This window comes from Artibeus jamaicensis, unplaced genomic scaffold, assembly GCF_021234435.1.
Source record: "Artibeus jamaicensis isolate MK-2021 breed Jamaican fruit bat unplaced genomic scaffold, CSHL_Jam_final contig_391, whole genome shotgun sequence".
Taxonomy (NCBI): Eukaryota; Metazoa; Chordata; class Mammalia; order Chiroptera; family Phyllostomidae; genus Artibeus; species Artibeus jamaicensis.
Genome location: NW_026521814.1, coordinates 21,671,610 through 21,697,852, shown reverse-complemented (window position 1 = coordinate 21,697,852; position 26,243 = coordinate 21,671,610). Strand labels below are relative to the sequence as shown.

The window sequence follows — 26,243 nt, the reverse complement described above, 5'->3', positions numbered from 1 at the left end:
GAGTTGTAAGATACTCAGCTGGTTTCTGAGAACTGCCCAGGGCAGGAGAAACAGACACCCCCCACATTTGATGAGCAGAAGTGAGTACTGAGCATAGAACAGACTGTTGAAAGTAAACAAAAAGGTTTTCCCAGTGGATGAGAAAGGGGCACTGTAATACATCATAAATTCCTAACTGGGCAGGCACAGTGGGTAGTCATATCCCCAAGCCTATAACTTCTTCACTGAAAGGCTTTTAAGAAAACCCTGCCCATTGTTTCTGTTCCTCTAGTTTCACACACCTTTGAAATGCAAAAAAGAAAAAAAATGTACTGTGCATTCAAAGCACAACCATCGTCAGGAAAGCGCATAATACAGTAATCCAACCCCTGCCTTGCTTCCTCCCACCCTCTCATTACTCCAAATGCATAAAAGAAACTGCAAACTGTTCTCTGCAGCATCTGAGACCTCACTCCCAGGCAACTGTAGTCCATTTTGACTCAAATGAACTCACAAAATTTTCTACAGGTTTGGACATTTCTCAGGTTGTCATTTACTTGGCGCAGTACAGCCGGATTCCCAAGAAGCCCACCAGCCAGGAGCAGCCTGCAGACCCAGGCCCAGTGCTAGGTAGGAGCAGGAGCCCATTATGCCCCACCAACTTCCTACTTCATGTCCAGTGAACTTGGGGAGACCTCTCTAAAAATCCTGAGTCTCCCTGCTTTAAATAGCAGGTCCATGACTTTATTTGAGTTGTTCTTAGAAAGTCCTCAGGGTGGAAAAGGGTTGAAATAACCCAAGGAAAGGAGAAGAAAAATGTGTTGTCTGAACAAAACCAAGGCTGGTTAAATGAGAGAATAAACTATTTCTGAAAGGGAAAGGACACTGGCTTCTCCGATGCAAATAGCCAACAGGGTGATGACAGTTGTTGTAGATCCCCGGACCCAGAGTAGTGGAGATGGGTGTGGCGAGGCATCCAGTGTGGTAACACAGCTGATCCCGGAGAAGCCTTCCAGAGCCCTGGGGAAAAGGGCAGGGTGCCCCGGAGTGGGTTCACCCCGAGAGAGGGGCCCAACCAAGCCTTGGAAAGCAGGGAAGTTCTGGTGGTGTCACATGAGCTCTTGATGACCCTTGCTCAGGCATTCTTAGATGACTAAGAATCTATGTAAGGCTACCTGAGGAAAAATTTCCTTAGGGAGTGAAGCAGCCCTGTAGGGATATTCATTGGCCCATCTAGAGATGTGCACACATGCACATAAAGGCTGGCTTTCTCTAGATGTTTGTTCGGACTCTACAGATCTTAAAATGAACATGGGAAATTGTGCCTTCAAGGCTGACAAGCCTACAACAGCCAGCCTCCCATTAACATTGATGCAGGAAGGTGGCTGAGATGAGGATCCTTAGATACTTCTGAGTTAATCCTCTGTGAGGACAACTGGAAAAATCAGGCTACAAAATTAGGCACGGTGTATGGAAAACATTCCATGGGTGTCTCAACACTACCAAAAAATATTTAGACAAGTGGATCGATCTCTGCTGCTTGCTATTGAGACATCAACCCAATTCTTTGAGGTGTCAGAAGTGGCTCTTTATTTTAAGAGGGGGAAGGTCATTTGGAATTTGACTTGTCAAGGACAGATATAAATTGTAAGTGCCTCCCAAACAAAATCTGGATCTAACCATTCCTTTATAAAAATCTAGTGAGTTTTCTGATGGCTGAAAGTTCTCTGTCTATGTTTGTGTGTCTACATACTGGTAGGTATGTTGTAAATGTGAAATAGCTTTCTCCCTCAGGATAATATCACTAAAGTTAATTCAAAAAAGCAAGAGCTTCTAAGGATTGGGTATTCTAGATTTCTCAGAAATATAGAAACTAACGCAAGGTAATTTTTCAAGTTCATGTGATCTAAGATTAATCCTTAGTACATAAAAGCTAGTTTGACTTTGTTGGTTTATGTAAAACTGACCTTTCTTTACTTTCCCTGGGTTTTACAAAAGTAAGTCCCTGTTAACAATCGAATTTGCTGTCCATGAACTATTTCTGGAGGTTATAAAATGTCTCCATAAATCTGTCAAGCTAAAGAATGTTAATTGCTTACTTCTTAGTTTTCATTAGATATTGGGGTTGGGGTTTTAAGGATTAAAATCTCAAAATATGTAGAAACAACTCTCATTGTTCCAGTATGGCCCATGGAATATCTCAAAAGACTGGTCTTTTATTTTAAATTTTATGGGAAGCATTGTAAAATAAGCAATGAAAGACTCCTAGGTGGTGTTGGATGAGTAAGCAATGCTGGTGAATTAAGTGCACAGTCAGTCGGGGCTGTGGGAAACCAAGACGGCCACCCAGTCCTTTCCCAGTTCTCTGGCAAAACCTCATTTTTTCCCCTCAGTTTTTTCAAGGTGGGGATTGGACTACAGAATAGTTAAGACTATGTTTTCTTTTTTAAAAAAATTCTCACCCTAGGATACGTTTTTAGTGACTTTAGAGACAGATAAACATTGATGTGAAAAAGAAACAATCGGTTGCCTTCCATTTGCACCCCATCTGGGGATTGTGCTTTGACAGGGAATCAAACCTGCAACCTTTCGGTGGAAGGGAACTTTGCTCCACCCAACTGAACCATCCAGCCAGAGCTCTGTGCTTTCTTAAGGGTTGTCACATACTAGGAGGAGGGGTCTGAAAGAGGGCATTTCAAAGATGTGTTAACCTAAATGTACATAAACCATGGATGGGGCTTGCTTAAGGCAAAGGTAAGACTTTTACTAATGAGGTTATAGGTTGCAGACTGCTCTGCCTGGTTTCAGGAATTGTAACTCTCTGACTCCCTGTGGCCACAGGATGAGTAGTGACCTTTGCAATGCAAGCTGCTGGAGACAAAGCTTGTCTCTGGTAGCAAATGCTGCCTCAGTTTCCTCCCTGTCCCCAAAGCTTGGTCAGAAGTCAATGACAGGTAAGACCCCTCACAGCGGGGGGCAACCTAGGCCAGAAACCATCAGTTGGGAGGCCTTCATGGAAGGACTGGGGGGGCAACAAAGAGCAATGGACTCTCGCCCCCCAGCTTTGTCAAAGCCCGAGTCACCGAGTCGCCGTGTTCTCTGAGAGAAGCGCTTCCTGGCTCTAATCCCCTTAAGCCTGAATACCTGATGTGGAGAGGTGCAGCTCCTTGCCTTGCTAGAGTGTGTCCTGGGGGAAAATCTGGCACCACAAAGACTTCCTGATAAACCTGGGAAATCTGCTCTGCTAAGAGTGCTTTCATTCATAAGAACTGGGTTCTAAAACTCTGTTTCTGACAGACTCCGACTCAGCCCTCAGATTTCTTTGAAATGTTATCTACTGTTTGATCCTTGCCACCCTGTATTCCTGTGTATTACAACCCAATAAAAGCTCCTGGAGAAAGGGGCTCGAGGCCTTTTTTCCCTGAGAAACTGGCCACTGATCAAGGCCTTTTTCCTCTGGGAAACTGGCCACCTCTCCTTTCCAAGCAGACCATGTCTCAGTCATGTTTACTCTCATCTGTGGCACATGGGGGGACTTGCAAGGAAAGTTGCCCCCACAGTTATATGCCTTGGGGCATGGCTGCCCAGTGAGGAGTTTATGATGACATCACCTTTTAAGGTTACTTTCCATAGAATCTCTTTAGTGCCCACACTATCTACCTTTCTTGTTACTGTGAAATCTCATTTCAAATCTCCTTTGAGGATCAACTGCTCCCTATTCTTTGTCCACACAGTTAGTTTTGAGCTCCATTCCCTCCCCACGCCTGTGACCTAAGCCTCAATAAATCTGTGCATCTCACTGGCTGACCACAAGGGCTTCTTGGTTTCCAGGTGAGGTATGAGAAAAATCAAGTCCTGGGAAACTTTGTAGGCCAATCACATCCTTTTATGGAGCAGGTGGCAGCCTTAACTTAAAGACTCCCACCTTATTTACATTAAAATACAAAAACAAAACCAAAGGAAGCAGAGGAGGAAAAAGTAATTCCAGCAGCCATTTTGGAGGCTAAATTCAGGAAATAAAATTGGTGCCTAAAATTTTTTTTGAAAAACAACCACTTTTTATATATCTCTTAATAACAATTATTGATTTTCTCATCTGCTTTAACCAAGCTTTTAGATATGAGTTCATACTGCTTATCAAAACACCCATAAGAGTAGAAATCATTTAAAAAATTTGTTTATGCTCAAAATATTAGGGAATTAAAAAAAAAACCAGGATAGTCCATAAATAACACTGTTTGTTAATACAACACACTGACATAATTTTCTGCAGAGTTGTATTACAGTAATCAAAGTGGGGTAAATTTTAGCAGTTGACAAAGTACTTAAAATTGTAACATTACTGATTTAATGCTCTACTAAAGATAAAATATTCAAATATAAGTGATATATTTTAATGTTTGCAATAAGGCATATTGAATTATTTTATTCTATATTAAAATATAGAAATTTCATTTGTCAACTATACCACAATAAAACTGAAAAAATAAAAACACAGATACATTCCTAAGAGCGAACATTCAAAAGAAAAATATTCAGAGTATTTGTATCTAGCTCACATACCTGTGTTCATATCAAATGTCCAGGCAGGTATGTGGTCCCCTGCACTCATACCATTTGTATGTAGAAGGGGGAGAGAAATTTGAATAGATCCATCCACCTTCAATTCTTTTCCTCCAGAATATATCTTCACACATATTGCAGCAAGAGGACTCAATTCAATACTTTCAAAACCTAAAAAAATGTTTATTAAACTCTTATGTAAAACACAGGTTGTAGTTACATATTAATAACAAATTATTATTGGCCTATAATATCTAGTTTCTGTAGTTCACCCAGGGCTATCCATTTTAATATCAAATCAATGCTAAATCCTCATTAAATATTTTTAAAATATAATTTAAAAAATGTATCATATACTAATATAGGATATATTTATGTAACATTGACACATCTATCCTTAAATATATAAGTCTGGAGATCTAATTCTCTGAGTCATCTGAGTTAAGGTCAATGGAGTCTAATTCATTGTTTTTAAAAACCTACAAAACCAGCAACAACAACAAAAAACACATCTTACTAGTAGAGCTGAATAAAGAGTCTACCATACCATATCATCAATGCAAATATTGGTCGGAAACATCTGTCTCTCCTTTTCTTAAAATCATCTATTTCAAGAACTGGAACCAACAGACTATACTCAAAATCGCTTGTTGTAAAAAGCATTCTTATTTAAAATGCAATTTTTAATACATAAGTTTGACAAACAAAATCACTATGCAATGTTGTTAGCTGATAAAATTAATAGTCCTTGATATATATATAATTAATGCTATATTTAAAAAGTTAATATAAACTTAGACTTCAAAATTAATATTGCAATATTATTTAGACTTCAAACTTGAAAACTAGGGGAAAGTAGGTTAGTAGGAGATTTCATGATTCTGTTTTGCCTAAAGTTTTAAAAATGTGGCTATACTACTTATAGGATACCTTCCTCAATATCAGGAGCTTCCTCTACATTTTTTATTACTTAAGAAACAAAAGCAAAAAAAAAAGCCTTTGTTTTTCTTTTGAAATATCAGTAATGTCAAAGTTATAATATACACCAGAATATTTACAATGAATAAAATAATGTAGTTATAAATGTTAAAATTATAAATTTTCTACAAATAATTTGATAATTTCAGATTTTCCAAGTAATTTACTAACACACAAATACTTGAATAAAGTATACTTATTATATATTATTTGGTCCTTGTGGCTAAACTTTTGATTCTATGGCTTAAAAACTAAAGTCTTTGCTCATGCATTTAACAAATATTTACCTCACCTACTAAGACCAGCAACGCATCTAGACCCTAAGATACAGTCCACACATGACCTCCCAGGTTGCCTGCAATATTTTTTCCACAGTTTTCATTACTATTGAAAATCCTTTTTTTCCCTTTCTTTACTCATTGTCAGTTTTAGCCTTCATGCTTGATAGAAGATACTATCAGTGCTTTAAGGAAAATCTGAAGAGTCATATAATTGGATGGTCAGGAAGGTCACTTCTGAGAAGAGGATATTTGAGCTCTGGCCAAAAGAGAAGGCGCCATCCCTGCAAACACCTCAGGGCACAGCTTTCTAGGCAAAAGCAAAGCCCCCAAATCAGAAAAGGGAGGAAGGGGAGGAGGGGGGATGGGAAAGAGGAAGCCAAGGGCTGGAGGGCAGAGAGAGGAGTGGGCCACTGAAAGCAATTCTCATTATTGCACATCACCTTGTGTTTATCAGATATCCAACAAGGTGACTACTGGTTTACTGAGAAATTTCAGTTTAAATATAAGAAAATTTGTTTTTATAAACTGTATGAAACATAAATCATAAGATGGGCAAAGTAATACCATACGAATTTTGCAGACCAGTACACTGGTTAGCAATCCAATGTAAGCACAAAGTCTTATGTAATTTGTAAGTAATTATAATCGCTTACATCAAACTATCATTTGTAAGGCTGGCTGGCTTTCTGAAACAACTGCTGTTAATCCTGCCCCCCCCCCCAGCTCTATGCAGTCAGTAACCCCAGACACCAAAGGCAGCTACAGATGCTGAGAGACAGAGCCCACTACTTGGAATAAGGACAACTCTGAGAAAGAAAAAAAGGAAGAATGATATAAAGGAGGTGGGAGTTGGGGTAGGGGGGGAGAGGCCAAAATACAATGAAAGGAGGAAGCTTTTATTTTTTAAAAAAATCCTTTCATATGCACAGAACTCTAGAACTGTACAATCCACTACAGCAGCGACCCACAGCAGGTCACAATTAAATTTAAGTGACGTGAGTAGTGCAGTTTCTCAGTGCTGGTTATACATCAGGAGCTCAACAGCCACATGTGCCTACTGGCTACCACACTGGACAGAAGAGAGGAACAATCCTGTCTGACAGCACTGCTCCAGAATTTTGAAAATGTCAACATTCTCGGGATAATTGAAACACTGAATGAATAGTCTCAAAAGTAGGTGGTAGAATATTGGGTGGCAGAGCACATGAGGATCCCTTCCACTGAATCTAATGAGTCTTATCCATAAAACCCTTCCAGTGCAACATGAGCTTCATTTGCACCATTCTTGCCAATGCATTTATTTTGAGCATCCTATCATTTATATCTGGAAAATCTCAGCAGGTGTCTCTGATTGGCTTGTTCAAGAAACAGACCGTGAGCTGTGCCCCAAAGAGGGAGTACCGGAGTAACACAGGACAGGAGGAAAGAAAGAAGGCAGGGAGCCAGCACAGGATGTGCTAGTGAGCAGGTTACCTCTGTGGCAACCCCAGCTCATTCTCACTGGGCAGAATCTGGCTCAGTACCAAATCAAGGCAAAATAATTGGTAGATACAAAATAGACAGGGAGGGGGATGTTAGGAACACTACAGAAATGGAGAAGTCAAAGAATGTATATGCATGACCCATGGACATGAACTAAGTGGGGGGGGGCATTACTGGAGGGAAGGGGGGTACCAGGCAGAGGGGGGCAAAGGGAAAAACACTGAGATAACTGTAATAGCATAATCAATAAAAATACTTAAAGAATCAAGGCAAAGAAATTGGACTATTTATATACTCTCATCTGTTGTTTGTTGAGACCTGCAGCCTGCTTCCTGAACCAGGGAAGGCCCTGCGGCAGTCACAGGGAGGCGCTAGGAGGCATGGGCAGCTGGCAAGGGCACTGAGAGCATCAGCTACAGTGGGTTCAAAAAACCAACAAACCTCCAAACATAACCAAAACATCTATAGGCCCTTAGTACTCTAATTTCCAATGGTTTCCCAAATGAAATGAATCAAAACTGTGACATACCTAAAGCCATCAAAATTACAGATTGTCTGAGGTGATTCTCAACAGTGGAGTTTTGGTTATGTTGAAACAAGTGGTAAAATTGGTGGAACCAGAGCAGATGTATTCATAGTATAGATGTTATTCATAGGTGTATTGTTAAATTGAATGTGAAATTCCCTCGTTCCCTTAACTGGTAGATCATGGAAGTCTTATATAAATATATCAGTGCTGTTACGTAAGGAATAGATATGTTTTACTCATAGGGAATAGTAAATATATATATAAAAAAATACAATTGTTTACTTCGATCTACACATTTTTTATACTTAGTAATTATTGACACTTCTGATCAAGTTGATAAGAATGAATAGAAGGTCAAATTATAAGAAGATGTGTGTGAATTTCTTTAAATCAAATTCCTGTTTTTAAATGTATTTTTCATTGGCAAAGTTAAATAATCTACTATTGTGTAATTATTATTTTATACCTTTATTAAACTCCTTTAGATAAAAGTATCCAGTAAATTAAATTTTCATTAATTTGAAATAATGCATGTGCTGAAGACTATTGTATAATCTTTCACTGCTTATACATATTTTAACAAAATTTATGTTGCAAAATGACATGGATCCTGTAAAGCTTAAATGACTATCCAGCCTAAAACTGTTTGATGAGAGATCTATGCACTATTTCTTATACATAATTACACTATGTAAAAATGAGACAATACCTGATTTATTAAGAGTAATCCCAGATGTATACAGAAAATTGTCCACTCTCAAAAACTGCTGTAGAACTGTAAGATAGCCTGTAACGTTGCTGATGTGATGGTCGTCTGGCAGCTGAATCAAGGCTTTTGAAAACTGAACACTTGGTTGAGATTTGGCATCTGAAAGGAAAAACCCTCATTACAAACAGATAGAGCAAATTCATTATTAAGCACAATATCACTGGCCAGGGCAGTTTACTCTAAAGGGAGCAGTTATAATTATTTCTACACATTCCAACATCTCATATAACCACTATTTTAAATTTGGAATTGAAAAAAAGTTAGAAATTTGCCTTTTTTAGATAACACATGAAAACTTTATCCTTGATTCTGCTGTCCAGAAATTCTCCACCCTTTTGGGGGTTTCATGGTGGGGAACCACATACATGAGAGTTCATTTCTATTATGGGAGTAGAGTGAAGGGTGCAAACCAGAATGGGATGAAACCAATCAAAAGCATCTCATATTCTCTTAGACATTTTGATTTGTTCAGGGATGGGTGCTGTGACAACCACAATGACTGAGATGCAATGCAAGTTTTGCTTGGATTTCTAAGGTAAAAAAGACTTGCTTTTTCTTCCTTGGACTTTATATAATCAGATATACGTCCACGAGTTGCAAAAGCCATCTTTTGACCAAAAATGAGAGAGCTGGTTTGAAGACTGAGACAATATTTAAAAAATGAAGAGTTAAGAAATAAAGAAAAGTAGTTCTCAATTATTTCAACAGAAGCCCTGATCAAGCCGTGTCTAAAGCTGGTCTGTCTCTTATACCTCTCAATTATCTGAACAATTAATAAGTGCCACCTTTGGGCTTAAGCTGATATAGCATCGGGCTTTCAACAATTGCAAGAGAAAGTGGCTTTGCTGAGATTGAGTCATTTACTTAAGTGGGTAGATTCTACTATCAGATAACTAAACATGCATTAAAGGTCTTCTGAATGCCAGGCACTTTACAAATGTTATCTCACATTAATTAACTTTGAATAAACTATCCTCCAATGTAATTTACGAAGTCAAAATTCTGGCAATATTGATATTTCTGTAATCAACATATTTAATAATTCAAAGGTCAACTCAAATCATTAAAACTCTAAATTATTACACATCAGCTTTTGCTTTGGACTTTTTATGGATCACTGATAAACAGAGAAGGAATCAGTTAAAATTAGTAGGATAAAAAAAAGTATTGGTTTTTAAAGTGCCACATGACAATAAGTAATAAATGAAATAATGTAAGATCATTCTCAAATCAATGTACAGTTTACTTCTATATGAAGCTAGAAAAATATTAACACTTGGTAAATAAACAGCTAAGGGACATAATGACAAACAGTCCATTTATGAGATATCAAAGCTGCTTGGCTAAGCTGTTTGAGGGCACAATCCAATGCCTTCTGATAGGTACCATTTACAACTTACTTGTACATTGTGTGGCTTAAATTATGTTGAAAATCCAAACTTCATGCAACTGACAACACGTTCACTAACGGAAATGTCTAGTTGAACTTCTCTAAGGTTTTGCACTTTCCTGAAGTTCCCAACTTCTTCTCGTTTCATTGCCAATATATTGACACACTTTCACTATACAAACTGAACACCTTCCTGATAAAATCTTGGAAGGAAAAAAATGTTTTATGGAAGTAAGGATGTGTAAAATTTCTAAGGGATGAGTTAACATCATCAGAAACATCCATCCTTTCCAGCTTGGCCTTACCAATACGTCAATTCTCAGGGAAATAAAACAGTAAAAAGAGGTAACCTGAGAATTCAAGAGGGCTCAGTGTTCTCATGGGTACATGCCAAAGCATGGGCAATATAATCCAGACCTATGAGAGCTCCCTACCGCTTGGTACAGCAGCAAAGGAGTGGCACACAGACATGCTCACAACTGATCCACTACATGTATTCCAGCAGACATTACAATTGGAACAGGGCTGAAGAGGCCAATAAGCAGGAGGAATGTGTCAAAACAATACCAGAAGCCCTGGCTGGCGTAGCTCAGTGGATTGAGTGTGAGCCTGCGAACCAGAGTTATCGTGGTTCGATTTCCAGTCAGGGCACATGCCTAGGTTTCCGGCCAGTTCCCAGCAGGGAACACATGAGAGGCGGCCATACATTGATATTTCTCTCCCACTCTTTCTCCTTCCCTTCCTCTCTCTCGAAAAATAAATAAATAAATAAAATATTAAAAAAAAAAAAACAATACCAGAACAAAAAACTGCAAATTTCACAAAGGCCTACGGTGCATAAAATGTTTGGATTGACAGAGTCCAAATGGCTTGGATTGAAAAAGTCCATATGGTTTTTTTCCATAAAATAAAAGATACATTTTTCATTTTCACCAATAACTTTATTGATTTGGATACTTTGAATATGTCAGCTATCTCCTCCATGGTATAACATTGTTTATTCTCAATTAATGGCTCCATTTGATCACTATCAACTCCAACTGGTCTACCCCATCAAGGAGCATCATTCAGAGAAAAATCTCCAGCCCGAAACTTCACAAACCACTTTTCGCATATTCAACTAGTCACAGCTCCTTCTTCATACACTGCACGAATCATTTTTTGCATTCAGTTGCATTTCTACCTTTCTTGAAATCCTACAGCATAATATGTTAAAATTGTCGCTTCTCTTTTTCACCTTCAATATTAAAATGGCTGCACAAAAATTCAATTTTGATTTTTAAAAAAATATACACTAATAATGACAGCTGTCACAATACAATCTAAAAAACTTTTTGAATGGAATTAAAGACGACTAAGCATTACTAGAGCCATCTTATGGCATAAACTGAACAAACTTTTTGGCCAACCCAATAGCTTCTCTCTGCATGTATGTAGTTCTTTCTTACTGTTCATCCTTTTACACACAACTCTTTATCTACCCATTCTGCCACGCACCAGCAAACCTGAGATCAAAATTTTCCCAAATGCTTTAGCATTTCAAGAATAAGAGATTCCACTGCAAGTCTTAGTTTAATTTTTTCCCAAATAATAGTACTAGTTTTTTTTAATGCTTTAGGAATAAATAAGATAGCTTCTGAAAATGAAGAGAACTTCCAAAACAGTACTTTTTACCATGACTCTCTTATAAATTCTATTTTGAGGATTTACTGCCTTTACCAACTGTTCCTATATTATGCTTTAATCCTAAACATTAATTCCCCAATACAAAATAAATTGTCATTTATAGAGATTTTACATAATATGCAGTAAGAGTTAAAAAAAATGCTGGGTTTTCCCGTAAGGACTAGTTAGGAGAAGGTGAGGATGAAACTATCATCTTCATGGCTGTCAAAGCAAAACTGGAGGACACAGCTTAAACCAGACCCCACATAAGGCTTCCTGTATCCTTCCCCTTGGGATATGCAAGTGGGCAAATCATGTATGCAGGGCAGAGACTTAACTGCCTGGCCTTGGGTCCTTCCCACCCAAACAGCAAGATTAATGCCACAGAGAAGAACGAAGGTGACCTGCAAATTAGAAAGCCCCAAAGGACTGAGCTCCTTTACTAATTCAACCAACCGCCAAAGCCCAGTGACAGATATGATTTGGAAAGAAGTTCAGAAGCCCTTTCCAGTATTTCCAAAAGTCTAATGAATGTCCTCATCTGGGGGCTAAAATAGTAGAGAATGATCCCCGCTACACACAAAAAAATCATACAGTTGAATAGTGAAAAAAGACTTTAGTTCAGATCAACTTATAATCAGTACTGACCATCCTTGATCAACTTCGATTTTTCCTACATTATAATCAAGATTGACTCATTAGTGAAGAAGTACCATTTATGTAATAACCACTTAAAGTGCTTACTTACTAGCTGAGTAAAAAGTGTTTATACTTACCAGCTAATTTTCCAGTAATTAAAACCGTGTCTTCAAATAGCCATATATTTGCTTGGCTTTGTGGGAACAGTGAAAGTGTAATTGATGAATATACTGTGAAATATAGCACAATTAAGAGAGTTTATTAAACATGGTGGGTGGGACATATATAGTTCTGTTCCAGCAGGCCCTAAAAAGAGTGGGGAAAAAACAAACTGTGCGGCAAAAAAAAAAAAGATGAATGTAAAATATGATGGAGGAAAAAAAGGATCACAAAATAATGCTAAGATTAGACATCTCTATTTTATTTTACTCACTTTTTTTCTATTTCATACAGTAGTTTGCTAAGGTGACTAATAACACACTCTAACTATCCCCAGACTTATGGTTAAGTTAAATACTTGAACAACTTTCTGCTATTTTCTCTATATATTGTTACTTACTTCCCTCTTACAATTTTTAAAAACATTTTTCTTGGCCCCATGATTCAAGGTTCTCTAAAATAGAGACTTATATCCACGCTTCTTTTTTAAGGTCCCCTGTGAATGTACAGTGCTCTTCTTCACACGATGGTTTGCTAACCAGGCTCTGAGCTGGCAAAGGATGAAACCGTTTAACACACACAGTGATTCCTAGGAGTAGTAACTCAGATGGGGCTGAACCCCCCTGTAAGAGTAGGCACCTGAAGTAACTTGTGAGATGAGAAAGTGCAGATCGCCAGGAGGCTAATAATTATTTCAAGATCAGCACCAAGAAGCTGGGACAAAAGACGGTCATTTTGTAAGCAAGGACAAATCAAATAAGCTTATCTATCCCACCTAGAAGAATAAGTTTTGAGGAGTTACACAAAGCACAAATTCTCACCCTCTCTCTCTCTCCTGCACTTAAAGTTTATAGAAATAACGTAATATTCCTAAATCATTTGAAAGGATAAAACACATTGAATGGGGAAACTTTTAATATTTTAAAATATTTCCAAGAGCTCTAATGAAAAAGACAAGATAAAATAGCAAAAAGTATAGAATGATGTATGATGGACATTAAATGAAATACACTTCTCTTCTTCAATGGGAAAAGAGGAGTAACTACCAAATAAAAGTGTAATTTCAGTTCAGAATACATTAACATTTAGACTGATTAATGGACTCATTAGACTGGAAAGGAGGTAAGAGGCAGGAACTTGGATGTGGAGATGAATCTAATTAGGACACCATCCCCTGTTTGGATACTTTCTCGGTCATAGGCAGCTTAAAGGGGGGCCGCTCTGGCAGACTTTTCAGGCTAGCAAACCTGAGAGGAATCTTTCTTAATCTCATTAAAACTTACTTTCAGATTTCTTTTCACTTAAAAAAAAATTCTGATTATAAAAGGGCTGTCTATCCCCTGTGAAGTGGAGGAATACAGAAAAGGGTGAGAAGGGAATGATGGCTGTCACATCACCACCACCGAGACAACCCTCGGTCACAGTTAGCACATCTCCTTCTGGATCTTCCTGTGATTTTTTTAAAAATAGGAGCACGGTATTGTATACAGAATACTCTCATTGTGCTTTTTCACTGAAGATAATATAATAAGCATTTCTGTCCCTCAACAGAACTTTGCTAACATTTTCAAGGTTGCATATTTCATTTCTTGAAGTAAAAGATCTACTTAACCACTACACTAATACTGTAAATTCAGATTGTTTACATTCTCATTATTATTACAAAACTCTTATTTAAATCAACATCCTTGTGCATGAATATCTGACAACTTTATTTGTATGTCTGTTTTTAGGATATATTATTAGCAGTGCAATATTGGGTCAAAGATTACAGATTTTGAAGTCATTAACACACACATTTCAAATGTGTTATCCAGATAATTTTGTTGATTTGTCCTTCCATTAACAGTGTTTGAGAATTCTGATCCTACCTCACTCAATCAGTACTGAGTATGTTTACTTTCTAAACTTTTCTAAGATAAAAATTCTAAGATAAAAAATCTAAGAAGTGTGTATTTTTTAAAAGATTTTATGTATTTAGTCTAAGAGAGAGGGGAAGGGAGGGAAAAAGAGGGAGAAAAAAATCAATGTGTGCCTCTTAGCACCCCCTAATGGGGACCTGGCCCAAAACCCAGACATGGGCCCTGACTGGGAATTGAACCAGTGACCCTTTGGTTCATAGGCTGGTGCTCAATACACTAAGCCACACCAGCCAGGGCTAGAAATGTGTGTTTCTTTGGTGTACAAGTGTTAGACTATCAGGTGACAAAAATACATTTGTCACATTTACTAATCATTGAAACTTCTTGTTTTAAATTTCATAGGTCCTGATTTTGTCCATTTACCTTTTTTAGATAGGGTCTTGGTGTTTTGCTTTTTTACTGATTTGTATGAGTTTTTTGCATATGAAGAATATCACCCCTTATTGTTTTGTATATTGTCCTACTTTCTTGTTTGCCTTTAACTCATTTTTGATGTACAGCTGCTTTTTAAAAACACTTTTCTACTTTTTATGGTCAAATCTACTTTTATGAAATTTCTCATTGTTTTTAAGTTTAATCAGATCATCCTAATAAAAATCAGATCATTTATTATTTTCTTATATTTAATATGATCCAGTTTTCCACATTGGAACTCTGAGCAAAATATTTTGGAATACAGATTCAAACTAATTTACTCCAGAAACTTCACTAAAATATCCCAATACTCTTTATTGAATATTCAGCCTTTTCTCAATGATTTATAATGGTACCTTATTACAGGTTACTTTCTTTTAATACATACTAGTATTTGATTTGTACCATAGTATAATATTATATGGCTTTAATTTTGTAGCTATATATTTTATTTTATAATACAATATTATAATTTATAATAGTTTAGTTATCTGGAATTACAGATTGCCTCTAGTAAATCTTCTTTTAAAGCAAGATTCCCAATATGAGTAGGTAAAGGTGTGGTACCTTCACAAGCAAATGCTACTCAGCCATCATGAGTGACATCTTCCCATCTGTGACAGAAAACATGGATGGACCTAGAGGGCATTATGCTAAGTGAAATGAGTCAAGACAGAGACAGACAACTGCCAAATGATTTCACTCACATGTGGAATCTAAAGAACAGACTAAACAAAGAAAAAAATGGAAGCAGACACATAGGTATAAAAAAACAAATCGGTTGCCAGATTGAGGGGGGAGGTGGGGAGGGAGAGGGGTTGGGGGCTGGGTGAAAAAGGGGAAGGGATTAAGAAGTACAAATTGGCAGTTACAAAATAGTCATGGGGATTTTAAGTACAACATAGGGAATATAAGAAATAATATTGGAATAATTATTTATGATGTCAGATGAATACTAGAATTTATCAGGGAGACCATTTTATATATTATATGACTGACTAACCCCTATACTGTACACCTGAAACTAATATAAAGTAATATTAAATGTCAACTGTAATTGAGAATCAAAATTAAAAAAAGAGTAATTATAGCAAGGAAAAAGTAAAACAGGTTTCCCAGAAATTTTTACACATTTACTCTTCAGTATTTATTATTTTTTAAAAATTTGGACTCACATTCAAAAACTATTTTGCCAAGTTTTGAAAAAATTCATTATTTTTCCTAACTAGTTTTTACTTCTGGTACTTAACAACATGCATCATTGTACCAATGCTAATTTTGCAATCAGTAACTTTGCTGAAATTCCACTATTAATTTCTACTAGTGGCACAACCACAGCTTCATAGCCAGGCTCCCTGAATCCATTGTTAATGTGCTGTTGGCCTATTGATTATATACACTGTTAATTAAATTCAGTTTCCAAATAACTTACACTTACTGTGCTCAAGAATCTACAATCATAACTGCCTTACTATTTGGCACATAAATCTAAACTGTGTGTCCCACCTATCAAGAACATCCTTTCATGAACATCCTTTCATCACCTGTCCCCACTTTACCCGGCTCGCCCTGCTTCCCAGTAATCCCTGGGGTGTGGGATTTGCACACACGCTTTATACCGGGGCTTTGCTCAGAATTCCTCCAAGCCTCTGTAGGAGCAAAAAGGGCCCTAATGTTTTCTTCAAACTGACACTCCTTTCTAACCTACTTTATATAGACTTCACATAGATATTCTCATTTTCAGTTGACCAGAGTAAGAGATTCCCACAGCAAAGAAAAAAAAATCGTGTCCACTCAGTGGAGGGAAACATGGCTCAGGTGCTTACTTGGCATTCTTCCGGTCTTCCAGGGCAGGGGTGTTAGCACGTAGCCATCTTTGTAAGCAATGATGGTTAAGCTGAGTCCTAGTTTATAGGGTACTCTAATCAGCACTGCTCCATTGTTTCTAGTTACTGTCGAATTGGTCTTTGTGTAGTTTACAAACACTTCTACAACGGCTTGACTCAGGTACTGGCGACTGATGATGTCATTCACCTGGACTTTCAGCATAAATACAGACACTGGAAGAGAAAAAGGCCAGAAATGCCAGCATGTTAGATCCCAGAATACATGTCACTATAATATAAATGCCTTTTAGACATCTGAGTAATGGTACAAAACTGTTGTTACTTTAGGAAATACACATGTAAAGATGAATCAATAGAGGTGTAAAAAATTCCAACAAGTTCATTATTCTTAATACAACTGAATAAATTGAATTTATTATTAAGGCATGAAATTATTACTCCAATTTTTTCTGCCAATTAAAAGAAGAAAGAGCAGTGAATAATGGAAAGACATGGGTTCTCTCTTCAGGAAAGTACATTTTTACTATGCCTTACTAATTCTAATCCTATCGAGTTATACAGATTTAACATTAAATCAAAATTCCGTCAAAATTCTTAGGATAAAATGGCATCGAAACAATTCCATTACTGCATGGTCAGCTTCTTTATTTTGTTCTGTTGCCTAGAAAGCAGGAGGTATTTTTCAGGTCCAAACACGTGAAACATCAAACAAGAATCTTTCCCTAAATAATAAAAAAACATTATCCATTAAATATATGATAAAACAGTAACATAATAGATTATAGAAAATGAAAAAGTAAAGCGTCTTTCTACTTAAACCTCCAGCCTTACTCTCAAGTACTAATCTCAACAATGTGTTCATAGGTTTACCAGTGACAACTTTGTCTAACTTTGATAAAGAACTTGTATCACCACGGAAATGCCTTTGCAAGCCAGCACCACAACACCTCTGACAAAGATGCCTTCTCTCCCACTAAAAATGGGCCTTGGAGCCAATGGAGCTCCAACTCTGACATTTCTTAGGTACATGACCTTGTTAAGTCACCTCCCTAAGTCCATTTGCTTGTCTGTAAAATTGTGAGCACAGTGACTACTTTACAAAGTAAATAAAATGAAATAATGCAAATAATGTGCTCAGCACAGTGTTCAGTTGTCATTTAATATCATTATTAATAATACAAATTATTACTTCACGATTGGAAGCCGCTTCACAAGCACTAGAGCACATCAGTAGAAATGCCTCGTAAGGATGGATTATGGTGCTACACATTTGCACGCAAGACATTTTTACTCAAAATAAATTTTAGCAAGATCAGGTTAAAAAAAATATGCCAGCCACTACTGATTGAGCTACAGTAGTATCACTACCAAGTTGCTCTTACGCCTTATCTACTTTAACTTTGTTGAAATAAACTAGACTTTAAATTGCATGTTAAATACAAATACTGGTAACAATTGCCCGGTGCTAGTAAGAAACAATCCTGAAAGTTAGACAAGGGCTCTGCTTCTTTCAAGAATCTAAAATGAGTTTCAATGTTATCCAAGTATAATTCTTTCTGTATTCAGACACAATCATTTTCAGTGTATTTCTTCTTATATATAATAATAATTATAACCACAGTAAGAACTAAAATATGTTGTGGTTAAAGAGCCAGGCATTGTTATTTTTTTAAATGCATCATTCCATTTACCCTTCAAAATACCTGCATTAGAGGCACTACCATTTTCCTCATCTGTTGGGAAGTGTGGGTCAGTGAGGTTTGTAAGTCAGTATGGCCAACTCACAGTAACTGGAGGAGACAGGCAAAGCTTGTGCTCCTAAACCATGGCGCTGCCGTTGCCTCATTACAGTCTTAAAAGCAACTCTAGTGCCAGTTCAGACTGTGGGAAGAATTAATTGGGAAAAGGAAAACAAGGGGAGGATTATATTCTAAACAGTCATACCTTAAAATGAGGTTCCATTAGTCTGTCTGAAAAAAATGTTACTTTCCAGGACAATAATCTTGTATATATTCACATGTTAATATACAGAATAGATTACAAGGCAAAATATAAATAACTGAAGTTTATCTACATCTCTGCTTTCTCAGAATTTTAACAACAGACAGCTTTGTGGGAGGTTAAATTATTTGTGAGGAGTCATTACTATCACTACTTTTAATACACGCATTCGAAAGCATCAGGTACTAAAAGGTCAAGTAAGCCTTTTCTTAATTTCCACTATTCCTCATATTATTTAAATATTTTCTCATCATATCAGCAGTTTGGCACATTACTATGACTTCACTAAAATCAATAAAATCACTGATTTTGTCATTTAAAGTCAAAATGTGAAAAGGGCCAGGAATAAATACATGTTGCTGGTGCCAAAGAACATATCATCCTGTATATTATCACACTGCACACACACACACACACAAAAACCCTGAATGTCCCTTTGTAAAATACCGAACATCAAGTCATTTGGCCAATGAAGAAATGAGAGCTCCGACAGGTGATGCAAAAGGGCTCCAAGTCTCATGGACACCAAAAGGCCGTGTCAACCTCCCAAAGTCCCGGTGAGTGACTCCAAAGTCCTCTTTATACCATGTTACATACGATGAGTCTTGGGGGTCACACTACTAAAAATAATTCAAAGAATGTATGATTGTAATCATCACTGAAACTTCAATTCATATATGATAACGGCAATTAAAAAGGGGAGCAATTGTATTCCCATATACACACTGATGCTAAACCATGGTTTTAAACTCCAATGGGAAATACAACTCTTGAGTAGAAAATAGAAGTCTGCAATACATATAACATGATGGCTCCCAGACCAAATGTACCGCAGTAGGTCCACTTAGGACAGTAAACAATGTACGTGTAGAGGACAAGTAATTGCTGCTCAATTCAAAATGTTCCCCCAGCCACATGCTCCTAATTCCCTAGACAAAATTTATTGAGCCACTGGTAGAAAGCATTGACTAATGTGAGTCAGATAGATTTTGTCTGTCAGGACCTTGAAATGTGACTAAAGAAACACAGAGGCAAACAGAAAATTGAAAACAAACAACAACAACAAAGAGGCAGAGAGGCTCATTGTTGGTGGAGCTGAGCCATCTTAGACAGTCGAGTTCCTACCCACTAGGCAGCCAGCATTTCCCCGGTCCCTCTCCTTCCACAGGCTGGGCTGTGCGGCCCCACCTGCTGACCCCTGAGCTCTATCCCAAGCCCTCCCAAAAGTCCCTTCATCTGTTGTAGACAGAGTCGGATTCTGTTGCCCTCTTCCAAAGCAAGAACTTTAATGATAGTGTACGACTGTAAATCTAGGATATTTACTGGGCTACTCTCTTACAAGAGAGGACAAAGGAAGGAAGGATAATGTTACGTACCAAGAAATATCATCTATGCGATGAAGATGGCACATAACTAAAAGATAAGGGAATCGGGATTCCCTATTAAAATTTGATAATGAGTCTTATTTAAACTAAATGTACTTACAATGGCTGCTTCAACAGCATGTTCAGAAACGGAACTCAGAATTTTTATTAATCCATTTGCTACAGAGACTAATTTCAAAAATTCTAAGAGCCTTTGGGTTTGTGGACAAATTCCAGTATGTAGTAAGATCTTAAATTCATCTTTTAAAAAATTCTGCACAGTCCATCTGTTTCATCCTTGCAAAAGTACCATTGCCAAAGTAAGACACACTCAAACCTCTTGATGTTCTGAAACTGCTTGATTTATAAAATGTTCTCTAAAAGGTTTCTTAATCCACAATGTATTTTTCACATGCAATATTATTCATATCATAAATTTGATGAGAAAATGAATATCAAGGTCAGAAAAAACTATTTGCAAAGGTCAAATCTTGGCTACCAAAATCAATCTTCATCTCTGAGGAGATCCTCTGTATCTGTACTTTAGAGCAGAGGTCCCCACCCCTGGGCTGTGACCTGTGCTGGTCTGTGCCTGTTAGTAACCAGGCCATGAGCCTGTAAGGAACTGGGCTTGTGAGGAACCGGGCCAGTGCTCACCTGAGCTCTGCCTCCTGCCCACCTCTTCCTTGGAAAGACTGGTCTGTGGTGCCAAAAAGGTTGGGGACCACTGCCTTACAGCACCGTGTAAGGTTAGCACACAATGAAGGCCTCACCAGGAGCATCTTCCTGCCTCAAACTGGAAAAAAAACTATTGATATGAGTGATACACATACCACATTCAGGACTAGAAATTTTATACAATACAACCATGAAAGTGTCCAGGTTCATCTTAATACAAGTGTGCAAGACACTTTCCCTGATTTATTGCAAGGAAACTGAGGCAACAATTGCACAGTTAAGAAAGAACCCTGCCTGATGTGGTCCTGTGGATTGAGTGCTGCCTGTGAACCAAAAGGTCTCCGGTTCTATTCCCAGTCACCGCACATGCCTGGGTTGTGGGACAGGCCCACTAGAGGGCATGTGGGAGGCAACTGATTGATGTTTCCCTTTCTTTCCCCCTCCCTTTCCCTATCTCTAAAAATAAATAAAATCTTTTAAAAAATGTATTTAGGGGGACAGCGACCAGAGGGGGGAGGGGAGGGAATTTCAGGGGAAAGAGGGGAAGGATTTACAGGAACTAGTATAAAGAACACATGGAAAACAACTAGGGGGGCGGAAATGGGAGGGAGGTGGGGAGCACTGGGGGAGTGGGCTGGGATGGGAGTAAAAAACAGAAAACTGTACTTGAACAATAATTAAATTAATAAAAAAAATATATTTAGAAAAAGAAAGATATCAATCAGCAGGGTTAACAGATGGATTCATCTGACTGTGAGCCATAAGTGTTTTATCCACACATCTCTCATTGAGAACCTTAGGAATTCGGTGTTCATCATCATTCACTGGCTTACTTGTCTCCTACAGCCTCCCAGCCAGTGCCAGGAAGGACGTGCTCCTTCATGGACTCTCCAGGTCACTCACCCTCCTTCCACAACCTGGTCTGTGAGGCACCCCCCACCCAACAAGCGGCAGCAAAAATAGCATTAAAACAAGACAAAACCAAAAACTTCAACGGAAAGCCTGGTCAAAACAATTGAAGAGGCTCAAACAACTCTTTTCCTCCAAATAAAAGAAAAGTTACAAAGAATTACTTGCCCATGACTTAAAATAGGATGATTAGGACTTCCCTGATGTCAAGTGTGACCAGGCAAACAAGGCTGGCGGCCAGAAGCAAAACACGTCCATAATGATCCCCCTACTGGTTCTCCTCTCCAGCAAGAATACGTTGGCACTTTGGGCACATTCTGTGATTAAATACATGATTTTCCAACCAGAGATGCTCTTGTTTCCATATTCTACTCACTCCTTTCCATTGTATTTTCAGCTTTCTATGCACATATTATTTTCCTTGTCACTTAATTATAATCATTATGTCTTGCCCACACAATCTTCTTTTCAATATGTCACCATTGGTTTTAAAATGGTTCTATATCAAATGATTTCAACTGCACCCTTAGAAAACATATAATCTAAATGTTGAGAGAAATAAGTAACAATAAAATACACATCCATGACCATGGGCCTGAAGTTACTGGGAAAGATTTAAGTATCTAGCATGTAATTACAAATGCTGTTAAGTAGTGAGAATCACTAAAATTCAAAAGGTAATAATAAATACATATAAAGAAATGTTCTTCAAAATAGCTCGGCAGAACCAACAATATAGTACGGTTTTGCCACAGGATACAGACAGGTAATTCAAAGTGCAGGAGAGGTTTAAAAATATTGCTAACATTTTATTTGGATGATGGCATCTAGAGCTTGAAGTGGGGTGAGCTATAAATTACAATCTCACTTCCTTTCAAAAGAATTTGACATCATCTTATTATGAAGCTACCATTATGCAGGTTTCAACTGTGCCCATGGAGAAACCACTATTTTCAGACTTCCTACAATAACTAGTCTTTTTTCCATTGTGTTTCAAGTTCTACAATAATTTTATTTTATATACAACAAATATTTTCCTCTCTAGAAATATTCTAACAATACAGTAAGTGTTTAAAGCTTTATAAACACATAACAGGTCAAATTTTTAAATCTAAAATATTTCAAAAATAAGTGAATTCAAAAAACTATATTGAGGTTTATGCATTCTAATAATATCTGGAAAAAATGAAGAGCACAAAAATACAGTGGAAGGAAATGGTTGGGAACAATTTGAAATGTTCAGCTACACGAATTCACTCAATAAAATGTTTATTGACTGTCTACTGTTGGCCAGATCTGCAATGGCTAGATATTAGGGGACACAAACATTAATAAGACATAGTCTTAACTTGAGGAAGTTCTGAGAAAGCAACGTGTGAAAAAATATAATTATCTGCTGCTACCATAAGAGAGATTTTTCATATTTAACATTTTTTATTGTTGTTCAAGTACAGTTTTCTGCCTTCCCCCCACCCTTCCCCACCCCCTCATAAAGGAGGTTTTTAAAAAACAATATTGAATAACAGACAAGAGAAGAATTTTCTATAGCACCTAATACAGTCTGCCATGAAATTATGTACAAATTAATACAGAATTAAATGTTTAACAATTCCTACAACAAATATCAATCTCAAAGAGAGATGCCTACACTCCCATGCTCAGTGTAGCTTTATCTGCAATAGCAAAATAGATATGGAAACAACCTAAATGTCCACCAGTGGATGAAGAGATAAAGAAAACATGGTGTGCACACAGAATGGATATTATTCAGCCCTGAAAAGAGGAAAATGCTGACATGTGCAACAACATGGATGTACTTGGAGAACATTATACTAAGTGGCATAAGCCGGACAGAAAGACAAACAACATATGATCTGACTCATATGTAGAATCTAAAATAGTCAAACTAAGAGAAGCAGAATGGTGATTGCCAGGGGCTGGGGGAGGAGGCAAGTGGAGAGTTGGTGATCAAAGGGTATGAAGTTTCAGTTATGCAAGATGTATAAGTGCTGGAGACCCACACAGCATAGTGCAGGTTGCTAATAACCCTGTATTATCCACTTAAACTTTCCTAAGAGGGTAGATCTTACTTAATTGTTCTTACCACAGAATAAATAATAATACAGAGAGGAAGAAACTTTGGGAGGTGATGGATATGCCTCTATGGCCTTGATGATGGTGATGCTTTCACACATGTGTACTTATCCCTAAAGTTATAGACATTATGTATGTACAGCTTTTTACATGTCAATCATATGCCAATAAAGTGGTTTTCAAAAAATAAGTATCCGCCCTGGCTGGTGTGGCTCAGTGGATTCAGTGCCAGCCTGCAAATCAAAGGGTGGCACATTTCATTCCCAGTCAGGGCACGTGCCCGGGCTACAGGCCAGGTCCCCAGTAGGGGGCACATGAGAGGCAACCACACATTGATGTTTCTCTCCATCTCTTTCTTCCTCCTTTCCCCACTCTAAAAATAAATAAATGAAACCTTAAAAAAACAAAAATTAACAAAGTAAGTATAAAAAATGTGGATCTAATGGACTTTAGAATCAGTTCACGACATTATTATTTGAACAGGGAGAATACCAACATTTTGAGTTCAGATCTCCAAAGGTCCTGCCCATTTACTCTCTTCTGTTTTTTCATATCTGATTTGATGGTAAGAACCCAAAAGATGCCAAATTTCTGGCTATCACCCAAATCAGGCTTTGCTGGGGTCATTCAGAGGCCTAGTGCGCTCTTCACCTACCATTTTCATACGCTATTCAAGCACAGTAACCTTTGTTGAGAGCTAGCTATACAAATATCTTAAGATGTAAACAGAAAACATATAGTTCCAAATTTAAACATCTATATATTTAAAACCTTTAGTAGAGACATAACAATCATGATTTCACTATGAGAATATTCGATCAATTCCCAACTCATTAGCTTTGCATTCAAAATCTAAAATCCGGCCACCATCTCCCTTTCTAGCCTTAGCTAATTGTACTCTAATGATGGCCTGCTGGCCAACTCTGACCCACTGCCTATTTTTGTAAATAAAGTTTTATTGGGACACTGCCACATCATTCATTTGTGTATTGCTGTAAGAGCAGAGTTGATAGTTGCTTCAGAGACCATGTGGTCTATAAAGACAAATTACTTACTACCTGACACTTCACAGAAAAAAATCTGCTGATCTCTGCTCTATACCAGTACATACAACAGTCACTGGTCATCACATAAGACCAACCCACTTTCTGCTATACTATTTCTCCCTTTCTTTTATCCAAAAAAGGTATTTTTCAATCTTTATCTGTCAAAATCCTAATCCATCCTTCAAAGTCTAGCTCAAATGTGCCCTCTTCAAATAAATCTGCCCTTACCCCAGTCAGATGGAGTCTTCTTTTCTGTATTGACTGGTCTAACAGCACATCATATATGCTAGTATGCGTTCACTTTTCTGTGTATTTGTCTCCTCTCTCCATAAAAGCAAGCTTCCCCATAGCCAATATTGCTTCAAACTCAGCCTGTGTTTTACAGAGTTTCATAAGGGGTTTAGTACGCAGGTACCAGATGAATGGAAAGCAGAGAGGAAGAAGGGAAGGAAGAAGAGATGGGCAGGAAAAGAAGAGAGAGGGAAGAAACGAAGGGAGAGAGGTAGAGAAAAGAAAATAGAAGTGGCTGAGCACCCTGAGGATATCCACTGTAGGATATCCACTTGAAGCTACGGACAGTTTTCTAACCCCAGTATTCATGGGGCTAGAGGTTGAGATTAATCCCACAATTGCCAGTGAGAAACAAATGATCATATCCATCACGACAACAAATAAATACTAAGATTCCCTTTACTTTTAGAAATTAATATGACTTTTCCTTCTTTTTCATAAGAATATTTAACTTGGAGGTTTTGACTACAGAATACATAATTAGCAAAATTTGCAAAGTAAATACAATGTAGCTGTGTTACAGCAAAGATTAAATTTTAAAAATATACTTTTATGATTACCAAACAATGCTAATAAAGCCACTTTACAATTCTTTCTCCCAGGGTACCAGCACAATCTCCTATTTAATAGGAAGGAAGGCTGAAGGTCTAGAAAAGAATGAGGACAAAAAGGAGCTTATAAAGAAAAAGGACCACATTATTCTACATTCTGTAAAGCAGAGTGGAAAGAGCTTCAACAGTGTGATCTTTACAGCATTTCAAACATGGACACACAGCCTCCGTCTTTTAAAGGAACAAAAAGTGCTGAACTAAAGGGGAAAAAACACAGCAAAGTAGAAAAGGCTCCTTTTCACTGGTCAAGCACCAGATTGAATCCAAAATTCTTACTGGCTTTTGAGTTTATAAGAAAAAAAATCCGTGCCTGTTTGAAACAAAAATTAACTTATTTGCAGTATGTCAAATCTAAGAAGATGAAGATAAAATAAGGACATGGTCTCAAGAGGTGAAAAATGTAATGGTGCAAATAAAATACGTATTTTCTCCAGGAGGACTAACAAGCTTAAATGAGTGTGAGTCCCCAAAACAAATGAAATGAATAACGTACAGAGAGTCCTTACAACTTAAGAATGAATTCATTGCAGTCAACTCAATAGGGTACAAGTGAGAGAGCCAAGCCATCAGTATTTGGACTGTTTCTTCCTACCTACCCAAAGGACCCTTTTTCCTCCACAGACACAAATCAG

General features: G+C 37.5%; 1 protein-coding gene across 1 annotated transcript in view; it reads right to left on the bottom strand.

The window, feature by feature from the left end:
* FAM171B (family with sequence similarity 171 member B) overlaps positions 1-26,243 on the bottom strand; it is a 70,065-nt gene that overhangs the window by 11,361 nt on the left and 32,461 nt on the right. Inside the window, exons 2-5 of the mRNA XM_037136827.2 lie at positions 16,597-16,830; positions 12,413-12,505; positions 8,522-8,680; positions 4,543-4,713 (exon numbers count right to left, since the gene is read on the bottom strand). Of these exons, the coding sequence (XP_036992722.2) occupies positions 4,543-4,713; positions 8,522-8,680; positions 12,413-12,505; positions 16,597-16,830 (657 nt within the window). The remainder of the gene's footprint in view (positions 1-4,542; positions 4,714-8,521; positions 8,681-12,412; positions 12,506-16,596; positions 16,831-26,243) is intronic.